This window comes from Thunnus thynnus, chromosome 8 (assembly GCF_963924715.1).
Source record: "Thunnus thynnus chromosome 8, fThuThy2.1, whole genome shotgun sequence".
Classification (NCBI taxonomy): Eukaryota; Metazoa; Chordata; class Actinopteri; order Scombriformes; family Scombridae; genus Thunnus; species Thunnus thynnus.
Genome location: NC_089524.1, coordinates 8,120,713 through 8,143,235, shown reverse-complemented (window position 1 = coordinate 8,143,235; position 22,523 = coordinate 8,120,713). Strand labels below are relative to the sequence as shown.

Below are 22,523 nucleotides of genomic sequence, written 5' to 3'. Positions count from 1 at the left end.
GGGTGAGGTAAGGATTAGAAGGGGGATTCTTGGGCAAGGCAACTGGGGAATGGGGATGTTGAGATGAGTGGGTAGCATCAAGTGATAATGGACTTAGGGGAGCTAAGGGGGTCCCAATCCACAGTCTAGAAGTCAATGGCTGTTGGGTTCATAGGATAGATGCCACAACCCCTGAACCCTGCCATGACCACCTTTCGATCCTTAAGCCTCTGGTAGGAGTCTCTCAGGACCCTTGAAAACTGATAGATCTCCTGTACAATCAGAGAGGTCTTCCTTCAAGGATCCAAAGAAACTCACGTCCAGAAGCTGCAGGATGTGGGGAGTGTGTGGTGGCAGGCACAGGAGGAAGACCCCCTCCCTCTCTGCTGCATGGACGAGCTCTGGATCCACCTGTGACTGGTGGCTGTCCATTACCAGCAGCAGCAGGCGCTCCTGTACTGCAAACTTCAGGAAATGCACTGTAAACCACTTCTTCAACAGCCCTCCATCTAGGTTCCCCACTGGTGACATCCCATGGAGTGCATCAGGAACTCCTTCCTTCAGGCCAGGACAGTGATGTGGTCTTGTGTTATCTCGACCTACCTTTGTAAATGTTAGGTCTCTTGGGGAACTTTCTTATTCTTAGAGTCCAACTGAATCCTGTCTCAGCACAGCTGTAGATCTCAGGAGCATTCTCCCTCAAGCCCTTCTCCTCCAGGGTGGCAGTGAGGAGCCTGAAGTCCTCTATCGGCTCCCTCTTCTTGCCAGATTCCTTTCCATGATCAGTGGTGTCTGAGGTCTGGGTGGCAAGACAAAGGCGGTTCTGCTCCCTGAAATAAATCCACCACGTCTGGCCATGCATTGTCTTTGTTTTGTCTGGATTGTGAAAGTTGTAAATGGCCATAGCATGAGTCAGAACCTGAGACCTTGTCAGTGGGAAGCCGTGACTTGCAGAGCACAAACAATACTCCACCAGTGAACTCTCGTCTTCAGGAGTAAGAAGCTGCTTCTGGAGCCAGTGGCCACCTTTCCACTGAGATGGTCAGTCAGGCTGGACTTGGGGACCCCAAATTGCTTGGCTGATGTTTAGAAGGACATCTACATGCTTTTCAACATCTGCCCACACTATGACAACCACAACGCATCCAGCTGAAAGTTACCAGTTAACATGGTTACTGGTTAAAGGACCAGTGTGTAGAATTTAGTGGCATCTAGTGGAACAGACTTGGCAGAAATGGAATATAATATACATAAGTATGTTATAATTAGTGTATAATTCCATGAAAATAAGAATTATTGTCTTTTCATTACCTTGGAAAGAGCCCTTAATTTCTGCATAAGGAGCAGGTTCCCTTCCATGGAGACCACCATGTTGCACTGCCATGTTTCTACAGTAGCCCAGAACGGACAAAATTTCTCTACATTCACTTTATTATTATTATTATTATTATTATTATTATTATTATTATTATTATTATTATTATTATTATTATATTCTCAAGTAATTTAACAAATCCAGCTTTGGACACTTGTCAAGCATGCTAATACAATTACTAAATTACTAAGTTCTAAGTAAAATGAAAACTTCTTGAAGCTTCTCCTGCATACAGCTGCATTTTTAGGATTTAAAAAATATTTAATTGAGAACTGCTCTTAATTTTGGTCTTTAAGTTTAAAAAACAATATAATTTAAAACGGGAAAACAGTTATGCACAAAAGTGCAAAACAGCCTCAAAATAATTAGATGAAATGTCAAATGAGAAAATGAGAAAAATGTCATAACCAGAACACAGAAAATACTAAATATGTGTTGGCTGAAGCCTATTACGTCAGCCTTTCTCACAATACAAAAAAAAATTACAAAATTTAAGAACAACTTACACAGTAAGTAAAATTAAAAAACATAAAAATGTAGTTATGCATACAGACATATATACAAATACATCCTTGCCTTTGCAATACATAAACATGCATAAACACTTTATATATAGTGAGTCAAATGTGTGTAACAGCATTTTTGCTTTTGTTGCAGTTTTTAAAAAATCATAACATACAGGTCAACCCATTTGACTGTTTATATACAGTCAATGATCAACCCATAGGTAGGAAACATATACATATCAATGGATCCACCCTTAATTTTTGACATCTTGATAGCCAATGGAAACGTCTGACGCGATACGGGCATGAACGTAAGCCAATGAAAATGAAGAGGGGGCGGGAGCACTGGTGTTGTGATCGACTCTAACTTCCTGCTTTGCAGCGTGAAATCTATAAACCGCAGTAGCGACGCAAAAACCAAAGTAGGAAGAGAGAAGAAACAGAAGACCTGGCAGCAAAAGCAGGTAATTTTAACTAAGAATCTTTCACTTTCGATACGCACCGACTTCATATTTTAACTAGAATGTGAATAAAGAGACGATGAAATATGTTAATAAGAGTTGATTCACCCGCTGCTGCTCACAAGACTGCGGCATGTGATATCGATTAGAGGGACACACACAACCATTGTACAGTTTCATACAGGGAAAGCTTACATTTAACATCGTGGTTAGTAGTTTTTCATTAGTTAAACCTGTGTTGCTCTCTTTGGTCTTATTTGGTTACTTTAGAAATTCGACAAAATGAAGTATTGTGATTGTTTTAACTGCATACATCGATAGTGACAATGTGTTGATATCAATCTTAATCATTCCTCCTGTTCATACTGACCATTAGAAGATCCCTTCATAATGTACTTACAATGTAAGTGATGGGGGACAAAATCCACAAACCTCATTTAGTGCAAAAATTTATTTAAAAGTTTATGAAGCTAATATGAAGTTTCAGTCCAAATGAGTCAAATCAAGTAGATATCTTTCAACGTTACAGTCTTTTTAGTGCCTGTGTCCTTCTTTTTGTTACTGTACTTCCACCACAGCTCAACACTATCCGAGGAAACATAAAGAGGGAATTTTATGCTAAAAAGACTGTAAATGTGGCAGATATCCACTTGATATGACTAACTCAGACTGCTGAAATCTCATCAAAGCTTTAGATAAACTTTTAAATACATTTTTGCGCAAAATGACTGTGTGGACACACTGTGGATTTTGGCTCTTATTACTTACATTGAAAGCACATTTGAAAAATTGTTAATCTTTCCTTTTAGGGAATACTTATGGTGCTTTCAGAAGATATATCGGTTAGCTCAAGTACGGTAAGTTTTGTTGGGTTTCAGTGGTGACCAAACAGGTAGACTAAAGGCAGTCATTGGTCATTTGCATTGACCAACAATAACAACATGAAAGGGTCGGTTTTTCAATGTTTTAAGCGCCACAAAAAATTCTTCAAAATGCAGAAACAACCAACCCGTCAACTACCTTGAAAAACTGTGTGCAAGTATACCAAGGAGAACTGGTGCTGTTTTAAAGGCAAAGCGTGCTTCAATACTTTTGAAAGTATCCTCACTATACTTTTAGTGCCTAAAACTTTTGCACAGTACTGTATATACTGTATGTATGAAAATAGATACCACAGGAGACAAGTGAGAAAATGATTGATGATGTTTTTTTGTATGATGTGATATCAAAAAAAACCCTTTTTTCTTGCAGGGCGGTAGGTATCCTGCTGGATGAAGCCTCTGAGAAACACAGATGAAGCAGTGGAGTGAATGGATTTCTCGCCATCAAAGCACCATCAAAAGAAGAGAGAACAGCATTCAAAAGCTAATAAGCATTTCCACGTTCTGGTGAATTAAATCAGCTCTCCGAGTGGTGCAAACATGGTGCACGTCTACAACTGTCACCCTTTCGCCTCACAGCAGATCCTACAGGTCAGTGGAGCCTTGTTCGTGTTGCTTCAAAGCATGTCTGTTTCTTTATGTAATCAATAGTCACAGCTGATCATTTTGTGTAACTTCTTTCCCTCTCTGGGACTCAGGTGGAGCAGGAGCCTCGACTGGTCTGCTGTGGAGGTGGAGCCCTGTTCGTGGTGGCCACTGGAGGATGCAAGGTTACTTTAAAACCTACATATTTTTCTTTCTTGTTTGTCTGAAAATAACTTGTTTCCAGTTATCTTTGTGCACATAATTCCAGTAATGATCCTTTTATAACATCTTTTGTGGTTAAGTCTCCAATAATGAACCCATAATATCTACCGCCTCGACAAATTGTGGCATGAGTCACTTTTCTGTGAATGTACTGTTATCGCTTACTAGATATTATATGTTATTGAATATATACATAGAAATACAGCTGCAAGCGGCAATGGTCATGGTCCAAGCAGACTTGGAGCATTTGAATGCTTGTTTCTTATTTAATTGACAAGAAGCGAAACTTGATTTTCTTTAAAATAATTCATCATGGTCATTACTTATGATGCTTTGTTGAAGTATATAAATCTACTTTAAGAGACATTTGATGTAGCTCATGACCTTCAGTGAAGACGTGTTTCACATGACTGCATTTGTATTGAGTTTTCATTTCGTTTAAGATCTGGAATGCATCCCGTGTCCAGTAATTTATACACAAACACTGCTGCTATGTGAGAAGTGTCAGAACTTATCCTGGAAAATGCAAAGATTCAGATCACGTGCAGGATGGCAAGAGAAGGATTTGAACTCATAATCTTTTCATTCAAAGACAACCATCTTACCACTCAACTACTGAGCAAACCAGATGACCATCGTGTGTGTGTACAAGCATGGAAAATACCAAGGAATATGCCTAGGAGGTTTTGACTGGAAGAATTATGAATTGTTCTGTTTATGTGAGTTGGATATACTTTTTGTAGCATTTTATACAAATTTGGATATTTGAGATTTGTCACAGGAGATTGGGAATTTGTTGAAAAATAACAAAAGATATGGCTTGTCAACTTTTAAACCATCAATCAATTTATGAGCGTTGATGTAAAACTGAACTTAAGGTTTAAAAGTATATAATTTCGAAATGGATGGACATATCAAAGTTTCCTTAACAACTTAAGATCAGTGAAGTCTGTAGATGATCCTGACTAAGTTTTGTGACGATCGGCCCAGCGGTTTCAGACAAGACAAAAATAAGATCTTGAGAAAATAGAGTCCATTTAAAAGACATTTTTAGAGCTGAAGAGCATTGGAGCAAAGATGCAGATGAACTGAGAGATAAAATGATGAGAGAATTTTGACTAGAGGCCAAGCCGTTCTCAAGAAGAATTGCAAAAATGTAAACTTTATTATTACAGCGCCACCTTGAGGTCAATGAGTGTTATTTTATGTGCCTGAGTTGTGGGGGGAATTTGCAACCCACTTGCAAATTTTGGTGTTTCTCAGTCTTACGGGTTTTTTCTGCACAAACACTTTAAGCAAAGAAGAAAAGAAACAAAAAGAGGAAGAAGAAGAAGAAAAAGAAGAAGCTGTTTCACTGCTTTCGCCCCTAAAACACACAAATGTAACACAATCCAGATGCAAAAGAGGAAAATGTGAATGACGGGTTTTTCAAGATCAATGTCTGTATTTTGAGACTAAAATAAGTCATTGTCTTTAAGTTTGGCTATTTTCAAAATGATGCATTTCCACAATAATTATATACTTATCGAACAAAAAAGCAAATGCATAAGATCAATTTGAAACACTTAACTTGACACTTAAGTGACGAAGAGAATTAACACCGAGATGCACAACTATACCTTCAGTAGCAGAGCCTGATAGCTCATTAAATGGATATCCAATTAATAAAAGGTTAATATGAACCCTTATATATCAGTGTAACCTCATAAAAACATACACATGAATGTCTGCAGATTGTGGGAATTGCAGCATTCATCACTTTAGCTCAATTCTCAAGAGGTTACCTTTTTCTACGGGACACTGACTGTGTTGTGTCATCTTGTGTTGTGGTGAACTAAGGTGGAGGCCTACAATCTGGAGGTGGAGGGCTGCCCTCTCATCTGTCGCTTCGCCACCATGGGCACTGTGAGGAGCATGCAGCACAGCAAAATAGGTAAAGACACTTTCTTCTTTCTTTGTCAGCCTCTCATCATAAAGACTGGTTTCCATGTGTAGCAGACTATTTGAATCCTTTTATTTTGTATCCGAGAAAAGTTATTAAGCAGAAGTGGAGAGGGGAAGAGAGAGACCACTTGAGAGACCACTTTCACATTATGGCTTTCTTTGCTGCTCCGTCTCTCCTCCCTCTCATCTAGGAGACTATTTGGTGACCATTGAGGAAAAGAACAGCGCCACCTACTTGAGAGCCTACACCAACTGGCGGTACCAGGTACACACTGACGAGCTTTTTCACCATATTATCACTTAAAGATGATCCAAACTAGGAAACTGAGTAAACAATAACTGGAATATAATTCTGTGTATGTTTATGTATTGATTATCTGCTTTTATGCATGGATTGTACTATATAAATAAAGTTTATTATATGATTATGATTATTTCTTGCCCCACGTTTAGGCTGAGGAAAAGGCCCGTGTCGGGGTGCGCTTGTTGGGTCACCTGCTGCGTGGGGCGTCTCAGCGGGGTGGAGTACAGATGGAGATCATTGAGATCCCTATGTCAGAGCGCCCTGTCGCCGTGGCGTGTTGCCCGGTAACGGGTGACCTTCTGGTTGGCTGCGAAAAGACTCTGGTTCTGTTTACTTTGAGGAGACAGAACCAGCAGAACCTGGTAAGAATCCAACTGCTAATCTGGGATTTTAACTCCTCTGTAGATTTTATGTAAATTTAAGACACATTGGCATATTTTCTTCCTTAATATGATATAATTCCTGTTGAAAGAAGTTGTTGGCGTGGTAAATAACACAGTGAGGGATCTCTCTAGAGTATAAACCAGTTAAATATTATTTATTTGATTTGATTGTGTCCATTTTATTGCATCTCTAAGCTCTAAAAAAGTATTAAAATATCAAATGTGGTATTATCTTTTCATCTGGTTTATCTCTCATTTGAACATGTTTTGTGTCTTTTATATATTACCTGCTGTAATGAATATAAGTTGAATCTTATTGATACAGTAAATGTTTTAGCTTCATAATGTTTCTTTCTCTGGAAAAACAAGCAGAATCAGAGTCAGCAGAACCCTCAGAGCCCCTGGCCAAACACTCAGCAGAGCTCCAGTCAGAGTCAAGGTAACTCAAGTCAAGTAACACATAGATGTGAACATGTGAACACATTATTTGTAGGCATATTAAATTAATCCTCACATAGAAAATGGTGTAAATTATTTGTGCACTGAGACTAAAGGACAAAATTAGTTCCTTTATGCAAAACAGCCATGATGTGTACATGCAGATGTCATTTGATTCTCATCACTGGTCATTGATGGCTTTTTACACACCTTAAGAGAGACCAGTGTGCTCATAAACAATGCATATACTAAAAGGCCTGTGATGATACAAAAAGGTCGACCTAACAGACTCTTGTGCTTCTTGCTCCAAGGTCAGACCTCAAGTTCAAACCAGAATTTTTCCTTTTTGGACTTTGAACGCTCCGTCATCCTGCATCTTCCAGGAATGAAACCTAAACAGGTATTTAAAACCTTTTCTTCACTTTTTCCTTTTGTTGTCTTGTCTTCATAGTCTGTTTAGCTGTTATACAATTATACCAGTAAATAATATTCATACTAGCTGTTGTGAGAATGTGCAGAATCCCGTCAGTAGGTCGTGTTCATACTAATTACACTGTGTATAACGATATAACTAATTTCTTAAGTTGCTGTACATTCCTAACAAAACATGACCCATAATAACTGTATTTAACATTATTTGTGAGTATTGTTAAATGATTACATGCATTAACCTCTAAATACAGTATCAACCTTATGTTTTCTCTATATTCTAGACCAAACTTTAAACCAACTTTACGCCCAATGCTGCATTGATGTTGTTTTTATATCCTCTAATTTTACCATCACATCATATTGCACAGCTGTATTTGTGTTGAATAGGCTTACTGTAATACCTGGCTTAGATGTTACCACTTTATTACCACAACACCTGAAAGTGGGGGGACAAAAAGTCTCGTTGCCCCCCCCTATTCTGGCGTCAGTGTGTCAGTCATGAGAATAAATGATCGATAGAGGAAAAATCCTAAAACATTCTACTCGACTACTCAAACATAAGACCGCATAAGCATTTGCAGTTTTCATATCTTGAAACTACTAAAATTGACATTCTCTGGTCTTGGTTATTCTAACACCTCATGTGCCCCCAAGGTTGCGCTGTGTGGAGGATATGTGGCGATGCAGGCGGAGCTGGAGGTGCTGGTACTGAAACTGGATGCATCCACTGAACCTATAACCCTGGAAGAATCATCGGACCCTCATAAAAGTGGTAAAACACACACAAAACGTCATCAGTGTTTGTTAAGTTTTTGACTTCATCACTTGTTGGGTTGTATTTAGTTAGTCAGTTGTGGTTTTTCGTCAGAGTTGAGCTGAGATTGGACCGGCAGTCAGCAACAAAAACAGCTGACTGTGATGGTCCGGAGCATTATAACGACTCTCAAATATGACACATTGTAAAAGAGGTGACATGAGCTCTGAGGCCCAAATGTTTTGATTTACAAAGTAGAGTTTGGATGATCTTCCACTTAAAGCTGTGGTTGCTTGTTTTGGGTGCAAAATGTTGACATTTCATGTTCAGTGGGATCACAGCTACAGTTTTCATAACTGTGATTTTTATACAGTTTAAATGCTCACTGTTTCTTTTTTAATATATTTAAGGGACTCAAAACAGGAAAATCACATTAGCAACATACAAAACACTCAACGCCTTACCGCAGTAGTTCTCAAATTATTTCATGTCAAGGACCCCTAAACTGACACAGATTAGACCATGGACCCCCATTTGTGTATTATCATTAATATTGTGCATTATATTGTGCCCGGACCTCACCTTGAGAACCACCACCTTACTCATAACAAAATCCTTCCCAAAAACAAAATGAAAAAGACAGAACAGCAGCTCTTTTAAGCTATTCATTTTTGCCGAAAGCTGTTGAATATATTTATTTTTGGCTACCATCAAGCTTTAGGGTGTTGCAGCACATGAGAAAAACATTTGTTGTGTGTGTGTGTGTGTGTGTGTGTGTGTGTGTGTGCGCGCAGCAGATTATCCAGAAGACCAAGCTGACTTCCTGCTCCTCCCGAGACACGGGGAGTTGCTCGGCGACCGAGCTAAAGACTGTGACATCCCCGTCAGCATTGAAAAGACCGGACTGGAGGACAGAGGACAATACACACTGTCCTACGTCCTCTTCAGGTGTGTATATTTTTGAAAAGTGGTCGAACTTTAGATCTTATGAATCAGGCTGTTTTATTACTGAGTGAGGTATATTCAGCCTGTGTGATTTCTTTCCTGCAGGCGTTTTACTCCAGATTACTTCCAGGGCTGCAGTGTGGAGGAGACACAACTTCACTCCCTACAGCTCCACCCGCTGTTCACCAGTGAGTTCACTATACAGCATGACAGGAAGAGTGTCTGTATAAAAGCAGCACATTTTGTCTAATAATGCCTTCTCATCTCATAAGAACCCACTGTTTTATTAGAGCTCAACCTGAAATGCTGTATATTATCCTTCTTTATATTCTAGAGAAATATTAATAAAGCAGTACATGGTAAACGTTCTAACAAACAGATATATAATAACAAATATTCAAACCAGTTTTACATTAATTTAACAATTTTAATTAATTTTACATCATATTCAGTGCAAAACTCATTAATTTTAACAAGTCACAAGGTCTCATCTTCAGCTTTTAAGATTTATTTTTCTGAAAACAAAACAATTTAGTCTGTGGGCTGAGATTTTCTACTCTTTCTCAGCGCAGTTTTCCTTTTTTAAGGACTTTGAATAAATGTCAACAGCTACAAACTAGACAAATAATGCTGATTGTTGCTCTGGTATCAAGAAAAAGACTCTTGATTCTATGAAATTCTTGAAACACGTTGATTTGCAGATCATAATCCATAGGTGGCAGATCCACAAGAAAAATGTAGCTTCTTCTTTTTAGGTTTAATTTGGTTTGTATTGAAATGGATGAAATTGTGTCACTTTTAAAAACAATTAAATGATTTTAAGACTCTGTAATGGACAAATAACTTCTTATGATGGAGATTTATTCACAATGGTCCTACAATTCCACAGATTTACTGCTGTAATATCAAAAATTGACAAATGAAGTTATATATAAGCGTGTATTAGTCATTTTAGTAACTGTATGTGGTTTAATATGAGCGTGCATGTTTATCTGCTGACGAAGACCTTGAGAGTTGGCTGAAAGCTGTGGAAAGCTAAGCTATTAATATTGTTTCTGTCTCTGTCTCTCTGCAGGTAACCAGTCAGTGTCTCTTGATGAACCAGCGTGTGTCTTCTGCTTTTTCTCACTTCCCAGCGCCGGCTACCTGTACAGTCTGAAGGGTGGAGTTGAGCTTATCTCAGCCTATCAGTATCCAGAGAAGGTCCTGGAGGCGGTGCTAACAGACCATCTGCTACACGTCATAACCAAGTACGTCTGCAGCCCTGATTTAATGTAGATATCGGTGCGTGTCATGTCAGTTTTGTTTATACAGCCCAGAATCACAATATGTACAACGTATGATCTACATATGAGTCTTTATTCAGATCAGGAAAAAACTCTAAAATGCCAACATTTGATACTAAGTAGTGGTATAGCCCTAATTTTAATATTTAGTCTTCTGAAAATGAAATTAAATTATTTGTCTTACTTCAAAGATATCAGACTCAGTAATAGACTAAATGACTTAAGATGTCTTTCCTTATTACTCAGGTAGAGCTGGGAAACATGGTTGAAATCAATATCACATTATTAATAAGGATATTTTCTGATACAGTATGAACTGTGTTTCACTATTATGCATTAAATGGGTAAATGTTATTTTTTGATTACAAATTAGTTGGAATCATCAAATTGAACAGCAGAATTTTGTAGAAAGATAACATGAGATGATCACATCAGTATGATGCTGAAAGTCAGATATTGAATTATCACTCAGTCATATAGTTTCTGTTTAAAATACATCGCACATACTGAACATGTGTGTGTTTATTTCTGTTTGTGTGTTAGGAGTGCATTGCAGTGCTTCACGGTGCGCTGTGCAGCAGTAGCTGCCAGGATTGAAGACCCTTACATCGATACCACCATGAAGGTATGAGCCTGACCTTTAACCCCACACCTCTAAACCAAAACTCCTACTTTACTTTTTGAACATTTTGACTCTTTGTTTGGTGTAGTTACAGACACAAGTATCTTAAAATATATATGTGTGTGTGTGTGTGCGTGTTTGAAGGCCTGTCCGCCCTCCGCCCTCGAGGTGTGTGCGCTCAGGATGCAGCTGTTCATCGGCCTGCGCTCCGTGTGTGTCTTCGGCCGCCATGTTGTGCTGCTCTCCACCGCCGACGCAGAAACGCCAGAGGAGACCGAACGCAACACACAACGCAGGGGCCTGTATGTCACGCACACACACAAGCTGTACACACACACTAATACATGAACACACACATGACTATGATACTATATTGATCACACCTTTCAGTTTTAAAACCAGCGTTGAATATGTCAGATAGATAGACAGATACCTCCCTGTAGATACAGGAATAAACTGAAGAGAGGTTGGTGGTGTTTGTGTGTGTGTGTGTGTGTGTGTGTGTGTGAGTTAGTGTGCGTGTGTGTGCGTGTTTGTGCGCGTGCGTGTGCGTGCAGGCATACATGCATTTATAAACCTGTTTACTGTGTGTTGTATTTTAGCGAGTTGAAAGAACACACCATGCTGACTGGTATTTTCCTGGCGGTGGGAATCGATCCCGCAACCACGCCGGCTCTGGAGAGCCTTCTATCACGCCCCTTCCTGTAAGACAAACCCCAACCCCCCCCCCCAACAGTCTCAGTTGTCACTTCCAGGCCGAGCTGCAACGCTAAGACCCTCAAAATACTCACCTAAGCAGATGATTATTAAAGGAATCATGAGAGTAACTCTTATTTTAAAGGAATATCTTGACGGTTTGGACATTATTTCATCTTTAATGTCTCAAAACAAAAAGCTGTTTTCTCTCAGCTTCCATTGAAGCAGCTTGTTTGTGTTGTTGCATTCATCACTGAAATAAATATTACTAGACAGCAAATCAACAGTAGTGATTCGCCTGAACTGGAATATCGGTGTAGAAAGTTTTTCCCTACTTCATAAAAAATGCCTTGTGAGGGAAAAATGGACACAAGTTCAACATGTCAAGATATCTCTCCCTCACCTTGTCTATAAGATACATTAAGGTTTTAAAAACATGGAGGTACAAAATGTAGTAGGACATTTGAATGTGTGACAGCGCAGCAGAAATAGAAACAGAAATCGCAGCTGAGCATTAAAATAAATCATTAATATTCAGTAAATTCCATCAAATAAGAAATTTGCATCATTTCCAACCTGAATTTTGTAATTACGAAGCTAATCATTGATTTATATTGGTGCCATTAATCCAATAATTACAGTCACATGTGTTTGATATAACTGAAATATTAAAGGAGTGACAAACCATTTAAGAATTATATGTAAAATGATTATATGTAAATATTGCAAATCTATCACCAACTAAGAAAAATCTTTACTTTTTGATTATATTTGAAAGCAGACAAATCTTTGCCGTTAAAGGTCATTTATAATGAAAGTATCCACACAAATGCCCCCAGATTGTCTGAGAAAGAGCAAATGTTTACTAAGATGTAGCTCTTATATGGCCTTCAGTAACCTTTTCTGATGTTAAAGTTTCCCGACATCGTTTCACCTCCTGTAAAGAGTCTTAGAAACTAGATGGCAACATATTAACAACATATTAAAACATCCATACAGGCCATTTAACAGCCAGTGATTATAAATTGTCAAAATTTCTGTTAGACTTTGCAGCTTGGTCTAAAAGTGACAACACTTCCTGTTTTAGTCCCTAAATCTAGCCGACCATAACCTGCCTAACCGCCCTCAGTGTGTGTGTGCGCCTCCTTGTTCACAAACTAATCACGTTTGGAGTGAAATTAAAAAAGACGTTTTGGATTTTGTTCTGCGCTTTTAGCTAACTTGTCTTTTTTTTTAAAGAGAACACACATAATAAATGACACAAGCATGTTTAGGTACCTGACTGTTGTGTGTTACATCTAAGTATTAAAACTGCAGCACAGAAACGGAGAAATACTACGTCTGTTTTAGGCATCACGAGACAATCTATGGACGTTTCAATAGACTTGCTTCATAGCAAACTTAATAATGGCGACTAAACACACACAAGTTTTCCAACCATCATTTACATCTCCTACTGTAGTGCTGGCAATCTCTAGTAGATTGTAAAATATGCCTGTTTGTCTAAAAACCAACCAGCTGCTGTTACACACACACACACACACACACATACACACACACACACACACACACACACACACACACACACACACACACAAATCACATGCACAGGAGCCCCAGGTTACCTTTTTACCGTGTTAACACGTTCACTAACAGTTCACTAACTGTTTGTCTGGTTATGTATTAGTGTACTACCATTTTAGTGTCATACACGTGATGTATTATCTAGCAACTGTAACCAAAAGGTTGTTCTTCTCTGGGAGTATGATGGTGATGCAGATAGTATCCATTATAAGAGTGAACAACTGTCTCTAATACTGTAGTTTGTAACGCATGTGCAACTCAAGCTGTAACATTTTCTCCACTTGGTTCATGTAAAACCTGTGAAGCGATGTTTAGTATACTGTTTGTGTATGTCTTAAGTGTATCATCATTGTCCTGTGGAGACACATCCACAAAGACAACCAGATCAAATCATATGGGAATAAATAGGAATGCTGTTAGTTTCCTATGGATTTAATGTAACTTTAAAATAGAAGGTATTCTGGATAAATGGCTGAATCCCAGTGTCTGGGCCAAATCACTGATATGTGGGTGAGTGTGACAGGGCTTGTCTACATTTTTTACTCATTGTTCTTTCAAATTGACATAAGTGATTTAAGGATTTCCAGGTATTTTCCAGCATTTTCAGGTTTGAAGATTAGCTAAACATCTCCTCAAAAAGTCAGAGCCCTCCAGCAGAAGTGTTCGTCAGACTGTGAGATCATGACACCAGACTCGGGGATTCAGCTCATCTCTCTGTTTGCTCATACTTATTGTTACCTCTCTGTGTGTAACCTCTGACCTCAGGAGCAGGAAGTGGACAGTCTCTTCTCCCAGAGAGACCAGCACGGCCGGACACGGATGGAACCTCTATGTGGTTGACACCGTCTCCCCCATCACTCTCTACCAAGAGATGGTAATACATCACTTTATTAACTGTCAAACAAAAGTCTCAAAGGCTCCATCTGAATGCCTGTACTTGTGTATTTCTTGCATTTATAAGCACAATGATGAAGAATAATCATGAAAGAAAAAGGAAATGCAACCAGCCCCCCCCCCCCCCCCCCCCAAAAAAAAACATAGGACATCTTAGAAATAGAAAAAAAAGTGAAAAAGTAATTGAAAGAGCACTGAACTGTAATGTGATGTGAAAGGAAATAAACAAAATCAGTCATCGGGTGATTTAAACATGTATACTGTAGAGGCACATAGATATTTGCAAATATGCATGTGTATTAAATGCCACCTGGACTATAAAAATATCAATTGAGTCCTTTTTCTTAAAACAGTAAAGTTATCCAGTGCAGAAGAAAATAATATTTTAATCTGTTTGCAAAACATGTCAATGTGTTTTAAATATTTTCTAAAATCAGGTTTCATGTTACTTCATTCCAGTGCCCTGACATGTCTTGTTCCTTCTTTACAGACAGTAATTTCTTGGACATTCCTGAAATAAGTTTATTTCTACTGAAATCAGATTGAAATAATCTTCCTACACTGACAGATTTTTTCAAAAAAATTAAGAAATCAATAAGTTGACTATTTTCCAACATCTTTGTCCATTAAAATCCATTAATTGTTGTAAATGAAATTGAAATACCAAACATTTGCAAGCTTCAGCTTCTAAAATGTGACAATTTGCTACAATTTTATAAAATTGTAAATTGAATATTTTCTGAAAAAGCAATTAGAAGTTGGCACCTTTTTTTATAGACTCAACAATGAATTAAGTAACTGAATAATTGATAATTAAAATTATGGTTAGTTGCAGCCCTATTTTTAGGATGAGATCTTTTTTCAGTACAGATGTGTTTGTGTGCATGAACACGTTCCCGTGCTTGTCTCACTTCTCTCCCTGTGTGTCAGGTTGAATACAGTCAGCGTTATGCAGAGACCAACCCGCAGGCCCAAAGTCTGCGACACCTCTTCAGTGAAGCTCACCTCCTTCTCCGCGCCTCCTTACTCCAGCCGTCAGAACAGAGACAGAGCAGCGAGGGCGACCCTGCGGTGTCTCTGCAGACAGATACAGACAGACAGACTGAGAGACAGACAGCTGCGCAGACAGAGAGACAAGAACTGGAGGAGGCGTTGAGGGAGAACTGTGCTCAGCTGGGAGACTGTTTCAGCAGGTAACATGGACACACATCCCTTAAAACAGATATAGAAATGTAGAAATCATCTCTTAATCTTTGCACACTCGCTCTAATATGTCACTGAAACTGATGCCACACTTTCAAATGTGCAAACTTAGGGGACAGACCTCTTAAATATATCTCTGTTTATATATGTATAGTTCGTTTGTAGGTATCTATGTTTAGTGCATATATATTGTAATATTTTTTCATGTCAGACAATGAACTTCTATCCCTAAAACAGCAGCTACAATGATGAGAATAAGTCCAGGACGTAATTGTTTCATCCCTGACGATGTTTGATATGTTGTATTTTAAGATATATTTAAGTTGTATCAATAAACCTAAGCCTAAAAACCTCAAATAAAATGATTTAAATCTGTAATAGTTATTGTAAAAGCAGACTGATGAGCATGTTGGCAACATTTAGAGCTTTGCATGTTGTCTACTAAGGATTGTTGTTTATTTTATTTATATAAGTAGATGCACAATTAATATTGCTAAAAATGACCCCAATGTCATGTCCTCAGATTGCTTGTTGCATCTGCAACGGTCCAAAACCTAAAAATATTCTATTTACAATGACATGAAACAGAGAGAGACAGCGAATCCTCACATTTGAGAAGCTTGAAGCAGTTGAATGTTTGGTGTTTTGAGTTGACAAATGATTTTCTGATGATCAATATTGTTGTTGAATTGTTTCAGCACTAATTCCTCTCTTTTCCCGTCTATAAGGGGCAGCCAGAAGGACTGTCACCTGGCTTTGCCCTACTACAGGATGTCTGGTCTGTCAGTCACAAAGGTCATGGCCAGGAACCGCCCCTTTCCCAGCAGCCCTCACTCCTACGGATCCGGCTTCTTATTTTACCTGAAGCATTTCCTGTTAGAAGAAACAGAGCAGGTCCTCAGTCAGGTAAATAAAAGCTTCACACTTAACATAAAAATTCAGCTGTATTCATGGAGAACTTGCTTATGTTAACTACTTTAAAATTCGTTGCCATAGGTTACATTGAAAACTCACAATGAGATGGCCACAATACAGCCTGTAAATTGTGTATTAAACATGTAATTAATTAGTTGTATCTTTTCATGTTTAGCACTTTATCAGCTATTGTCATAAACACTTGCACCACCTGAGAGCGTAAATAAAACAATATAAAAGAAAACACAAAAAAACTCTCTCTGCAGGAAGCAGCCGATGAGGTCATAGACATTTTCAGCCAATCAGAGCCCTCGCAGCTCGTCAGCGTGTGCGCCAGCCCGTCCATGATAAACATCAGTCCTGCTCGGACGGTGCAAATCTTACAGCGTCTGGAGGACAGCACCGGCGTGTTGGTGCCACTGACAATCACCATGGCAACCATGATGCTGCGCTTGGATGACCTGCCGCAGTACACGCAGCTGATGGAGAGACACACTGAGGTTAGAGGGGAGAGGGGATGTGGTGGTTTTGTTTATTTTGCTTTCTTTTTTCTATGGTGTTTAGGGCTTGAAGTGTTTTTGTTTGTTTATAATGAACAGTATCATTGAAACTACACATATGATGTTTACAAGTGAAATCTTCATACCACATGGCCGCATTATTCCATCAAATGAAAATGTCTTGTGCATCATTTGCATATATTTCCCCATGCATTGAAACATTATAAACATTTAAACATACATTTAAAATTTAAACTTTGGGTCCACCTCTAGAATTTAAAATAAAGTTTAGTTTGGACAATGTTTGGCTGCCCAGCATGAATTTAATGACTTTCAGGTTAATCAATGGTATTTAAAAGGTTAAATAAATTAGTTTAATTCATAAATTGTTCAGTTAGTATTGTAGTCAAAGACAAATGAATCAATAATTGTGAACATAAACTCTAGAATGAGAAACGAGAGGTTAAAATGTAAAAATCTGCTGCTTTCTGTGTGTGTGTGTGTGTGTGTGTTTAGATGCTGCTGGTTTACGGGTTCATCGAGGAGCCGAGGCTGTTGCTGCACGGCGGAGGTGGAGGCCAGCATACACCCATCCATCCCACAGCGCTGACTCAGCAGCTGGCACGCTCCCAGCCAGGACTGCTAGTGGCTGGCATGGTCGCTCTGCACGAGAACAGCAAAGTTCAGCTGGAACAGGCGGACCATATATTCAAGGTGTGTGTGTGTGTGTTTTACTGGCACCTGGAATTTAGCTGGAAACAGCTATGAGTCAAATCAACCCACCTATTTGTCACATTGCCATATTGCTTGAAATTTACACAAATTTTGTTCATTTTGATCAATCTTAAATGGAAGTTCTTGAAAAAAGGAGCATTAAAAACGTGTGTGTGTGTGTGTGTGTTTTTAGGAACTGGGCTGTGAGAATTGCTTACAGGTGGATTTCTGGGAGGCGATGCTCATGGCCTCGTCACAGGAAGCTGTCATCCAGGAGCTTCTGTTCCGATTGGCTTCTGTCTACATCGACCGACTGACGCAGACAAACTCAGATACACACACCAACCCGCCACACAAACGTCCAACACGCAGGTCACTGAAGAGCGCCGACGATCTGGTACAGTAGCTGAAAATTAACGCTGTTGTCTTTGTATGATTAAAAACACACGTTTATCTCCATGAAACAGCCAGATTCATTAAAACCGATTCAAATGCTAGCTTTTCTTAAAATGACTTTTTTGATACAGGATTTCTGGTGATATTTGACCACCATCTTTAATCTATTGGCCAAAAATGATTATTGTCTTAGACGTCTGGATGTTTGTGTGTGTTTCAGATCAACTCGTGCACCCATTACGGTGCTCTGTACCCGTGGCTCACTGTTCTCAGTCCAGCTCACAATACCAGCTCCCAACACCAGGAGGCGTTATGCAAACTGCAGGTAATTTGTCTTTGAACAAAATCAGTCTGCTTCTATAGCCTCGTTTTGACCAAAAGGAACTAATCTCAAGAACTAAACTTGGAACTCTAAGTCTCTGTTGTGTAGTCGTTTCCTTAAATTAAAAATAAAAAAATCACAGCCGTGCTTGAAACACAGCATAAACACATGAGGAAGAAACAAGACAGATTTGTCCTGTTGTTTTTTGTATTTACTGCTGCATTAGTTGGATGTAACAAATGAATGAAAAGGAGAAATACAGAGGAGGAAAATGAAACTAAGACCGTGTGTTTCCACAGTAAATCAGCTGTTGTGTGTTTAATGGTTATTTAATGTAACCACCATGAAACAATCAGAAAATAACATTTTATTTCTCTCATTCACAGACTTTGTTCTCTCTACCGCAGCTCCCTCTCCTTGCTTGACCACTCTTTGCTCGCTCGTGCTCTCAGCTCACTAGCGCTCTCTCATCTTTTTTTAAAAGAGTCGGGAAGCCGACAACAAAGCCTAACTTTAATTTTAACTGTTCCTAAATCGATACTAGAGTACTTCTTCGTTTTATGAATGAAGCGGTACGCAGCGGTACCCACCCTAGAGCAGGGACTTTTCTGGGGATAAAACAGTCTCCCTGGAACTTCATTTAGACCCTGGTCCCTCCAGTGGAAACACAGGTCAAGGAACTGAGATCCTCAAAAGGTTCTTAGTCCCTGTGGAAAGCTTATATGTTCTTCATACTACTACATGTTCACAGAAACAGTTTCCCCTCCATATAGTCATTCCTTGTGTATATTTCTGAAGATTTTTGTGTTGTTATTTTGTGTAAGTACACTGAGAGCTACTAAACTGGAGTCAAATTCCTTGTATGTGTAAATACACTTGGCCAACGTTATATGTATGCTATCTATTATATATGTTAAGTTGCTTCAAGTTGTTTCATTTACCTTTGTCCAGTGATTTTAATGGGATTTATTCCTGTCTCTCCTCTCTCTCTGCAGTCTCTGCTGTGCGGTCCGTCCCTGTCTGTGGGCTCCGTCGCTCCTCTGTTGGAGCGTCTGTCAGAGGAAACCTTATGGGGCTTCAGCCTGCACCTCCTCTGCTCCACCAGAAGGGGGCAGTACGACAGCAGCATCGAAAAGCTGCTGGACCGCTGCCCTCAGGCCATCATAGCCTACGCCAATCACCAGTTACAAGACAAAAACATGGTCTGTACTGAGTGGCAGCTTTAACTGTGTGTTAACTGTTTACATTCCCCTCAATGGGCGTCATGGCTGTATTTATTTATTTATTTAAGTTTATATCTAGTTTTTCACCAAATATTACACTGTCTGTCTAACTGTCTTGTCTTGTCTCATCTTTGTAGGTGTTATGGTGGCAGAAGCTGCTCCCAGAGCTTTGTAACAGGACAAGAGCTGCCGCAGACAACAACATCCTTCTGGCTGCTCTGAAAGGTAGAAACTTATCCAACAATACAATCAGTCTCCTTTAAAAGTAGCCCACAGGTTCCTCTGAATTTAAATCCAGGCGCCTGCTTGTTTTAGGGCATCTCAATTTGGCTCTTTTGGCTGCTGACGTGAATATCAAGCAGGTTTGACAACTTTCCTGGACAAACTAACAACAAAGTCAGGAACACTGGAGGGAAATTAAATCAGGGCTGTAATGAGGACACTGAAGTAACGTTCTCTGTGTTTTATCAACCTGGGAGTGTTGAAAATGTACACATGTTAGGAATTTATCGGGTGATTGGGTGATCTTTTCAGACTATTTATATTAAGATTTGAATACTTTTTACGCCAGACAGAATAAAGGATTCAATATTTTCCTAAATGACGTTTATTCCTGGCAGTAGAGAGAAGGTTTGAAACAGTGTTTAGACCCTTGTGATAGTAAATTTATTAACAATAATTTAAATTTTTATAGTTGAACAAATAAAATCCATTAGAGTGTGTTCAGTATATGTTGCAAAGGACAAATGAGCAACGTTATTACTGCAACAACTACATTTTACAGCCATGCAGAGCAGCATTAAGTAATAAGGCTTTGATAAAGTACAACTTTAACCAATAATATTAATCTTAATAAAATGTTAATAGAATAGATTGTATGAAAGTTAGTAAATTGGTAATATTACACACTAAACACATAATAATGAATATTTTAATAGTACTTTGTTAAAAATACTAGTTTTACTCATATTTAAGTTTTTTTTTTTTCTTTTTGGTGTCTGGTCAGAATATTCTGAGGGGGTTCATTGTGTATGACCTCACTATTTCTAAAATCCTGGCTACAGTCCTGAATGAAACTCACACCGCTCCATTATGACCTAGTGAGTGAGCGTTTGGCCTAAATCACTGCCTACATTTTTAAAAAGTATGTCATTTCTACAGAAAATTGAAAGTATGACATTGAAGAAATTAGAGTTGTTGAAAGAATATCTCACAATCAACCGGGTTGTTTTCGAGCCTGCATTCTACAGCATGTGACTTTCCGTGCCAACAGAGACACTGGTCGTGGTTGCCATGGAGATGAGCCCCGCAGAATTCCTGGAGCTGATACCTGACGACGGCACGGCCTCGTACTTCCTGCCTCACCTGTTGACATGTAGCCAAAGACACCTGCTGGCTTGACAAACACACGGTTGACCTGGGCGTAGCCGTCAGCCCTTCATTCATCCACACTGACGCAACAAAGCAGTTTGTGGTTCATCAGTTTGATCAAACAACCCTCAGTAATGGTTGTTGAGGCTGATTCAACCTGATGACACTCAGATTATAATCCTGACTATCTAATCTCTACACTACAGCCATCCTTTTGGTTATCTGATTTGAGTATCAAGTAATGAAATGAATCCTTTTACAGTATTAGTGCTTCTGGTGATGTATTCTCTGTTTATTTCAGCTGATTAAAGTAGATGTAGACGAGAACAGAATATGAAGGATTTAGGTCCTTCTGCAGGTTTCTGTTACTGGGAACTACACAGTCCAGCCTATATTATACATCTCTTTTCCTGGATTTTAGTTTGTTGTTTGGATTTTGCTTTATATTTCTGAGTTGTGGTTGCCATTCATATTGTAATATGCTGTATTATTGCTGCTTATTGTAAAATTTTAAATACTGGTACTGGTATCACAGCTGCAGAGAAACATTTTTAAATATAGTCCACCAGTAGCTATCAGCTTCTTTAATGTCTAGCCACTGTGATGATTTTTATATATTTATTTCTATTTGAGCCACTATAGATTTTAAGTTTGTAACCCTAAAACCAGAAGTTTTAAGCACTTTTTAAAATATTTTGTCCTCCACTGGAAGCCTTTTTTTTGCATTGTATGCTGAGATCTGTGGTGAATAAACACCTGAAGAGTTTCATGTTTTGTTTTGTTTTTCTTCTGCAACACAAAGTTTTCAGATCGCAAGAAAATAACCTTGAAATCTTCTATAGTGTGAAATCTTTTCACAGCGGTGAAATGGTCGTCATGTTTGTCACTTGAGCAGGAAGTGTTTTGGATTTTACCCAAAAGATTATTTTATCTAAACTGCAATCACCCAGTTTACCAAAGCTGATTACGTTCTGTAGATATCGAATTCTCACTACAAACTTCCTGCTACCCTCAAAATGAACAATGAACAACTTGAAAACTGATATTTATGCCTTTCACGTCTCATGTGATTATGTCAAACCTATGTGAAGTCAGTAAACAACAGGTTTTAAATTTCTTGTTGTGCTGAGTGCAGGGAGTTGCTGATAGTGCAGTTTGAGGACAATTCCTTCTACATAGCACGGGTATGTGCTTGAGATCTGTTACAGATTGTTAAGTGTGTGTTTTTGCTAAGTCACCACAGTTTTACCAGAGAAATGAGGTGTGACACCTAAACAAACACTTCTCTGTTTTGACTTTGTCCCCTTCAAGATACCTGGATCATTGTGGTTTAGTATCTGCTATCTGGGATCCTGCTTAAGTCTGCAGCATTTTATCACTTATCAAGTCTGTCATTTTGGAGTTTTCGAACACAAAGTTCAGGAAATGTCACACTTTACTTGGGCTGAATAAACCTCAACGTTTAGGACTGTTGAGCTTAAGTGTCGTTTTCCTCATGCCTTTTAGTTTTTATCATTGAATAACTACAGGATTGATTTTGGGGACAAAAAGGTTGAGTCCTATGTCAAAAGTGACTCAATCATTGGAT

General features: G+C 38.8%; 1 protein-coding gene across 5 annotated transcripts; it reads left to right on the top strand.

Moving 5' to 3' along the window:
* The first annotated feature begins 2,217 nt into the window (after nt 1-2,217).
* On the top strand, nt 2,218-21,701 carry hps3 (HPS3 biogenesis of lysosomal organelles complex 2 subunit 1). Of its 5 annotated transcripts, none has more exons than XM_067596323.1 (25): nt 2,218-2,324; nt 3,573-3,793; nt 3,901-3,972; nt 5,849-5,942; nt 6,145-6,218; nt 6,407-6,619; nt 7,013-7,079; nt 7,390-7,478; nt 8,165-8,282; nt 9,059-9,212; nt 9,315-9,397; nt 10,285-10,459; nt 11,039-11,120; nt 11,262-11,419; nt 11,720-11,821; nt 14,163-14,271; nt 15,222-15,484; nt 16,223-16,400; nt 16,676-16,909; nt 17,426-17,623; nt 17,817-18,020; nt 18,240-18,344; nt 19,337-19,543; nt 19,702-19,789; nt 20,838-21,701. In XM_067596323.1, the coding sequence occupies exons 2-25, from the start codon at nt 3,743-3,745 to the stop codon at nt 20,963-20,965; spliced, it is 3,246 nt and encodes a 1,081-aa protein (XP_067452424.1). In that variant the 5' UTR covers nt 2,218-2,324; nt 3,573-3,742; the 3' UTR covers nt 20,966-21,701. The 5 variants fall into 5 exon arrangements, with proteins under 5 accessions (XP_067452424.1, XP_067452425.1, XP_067452422.1 ...); XM_067596324.1 differs by having other exon boundaries at nt 7,010-7,079; nt 9,062-9,212; XM_067596321.1 differs by having other exon boundaries at nt 7,010-7,079.
* Nucleotides 21,702-22,523: the final 822 nt, after the last annotated feature.

Excerpts from the sequence above, each read along its gene's own strand:
- hps3 (XM_067596321.1), top strand. The coding sequence starts at position 3,743 with ATGGTGCACGTCTACAACTGTCACCCTTTCGCCTCACAGCAGATCCTA. Across the intron at positions 7,080-7,389 it reads GAGCTCCAGTCAGAGTCAAG|GTCAGACCTCAAGTTCAAAC; the intron begins GTAACTCAAGTC and ends TCTTGCTCCAAG. Across the intron at positions 10,460-11,038 it reads CTGCTACACGTCATAACCAA|GAGTGCATTGCAGTGCTTCA; the intron begins GTACGTCTGCAG and ends TTTGTGTGTTAG.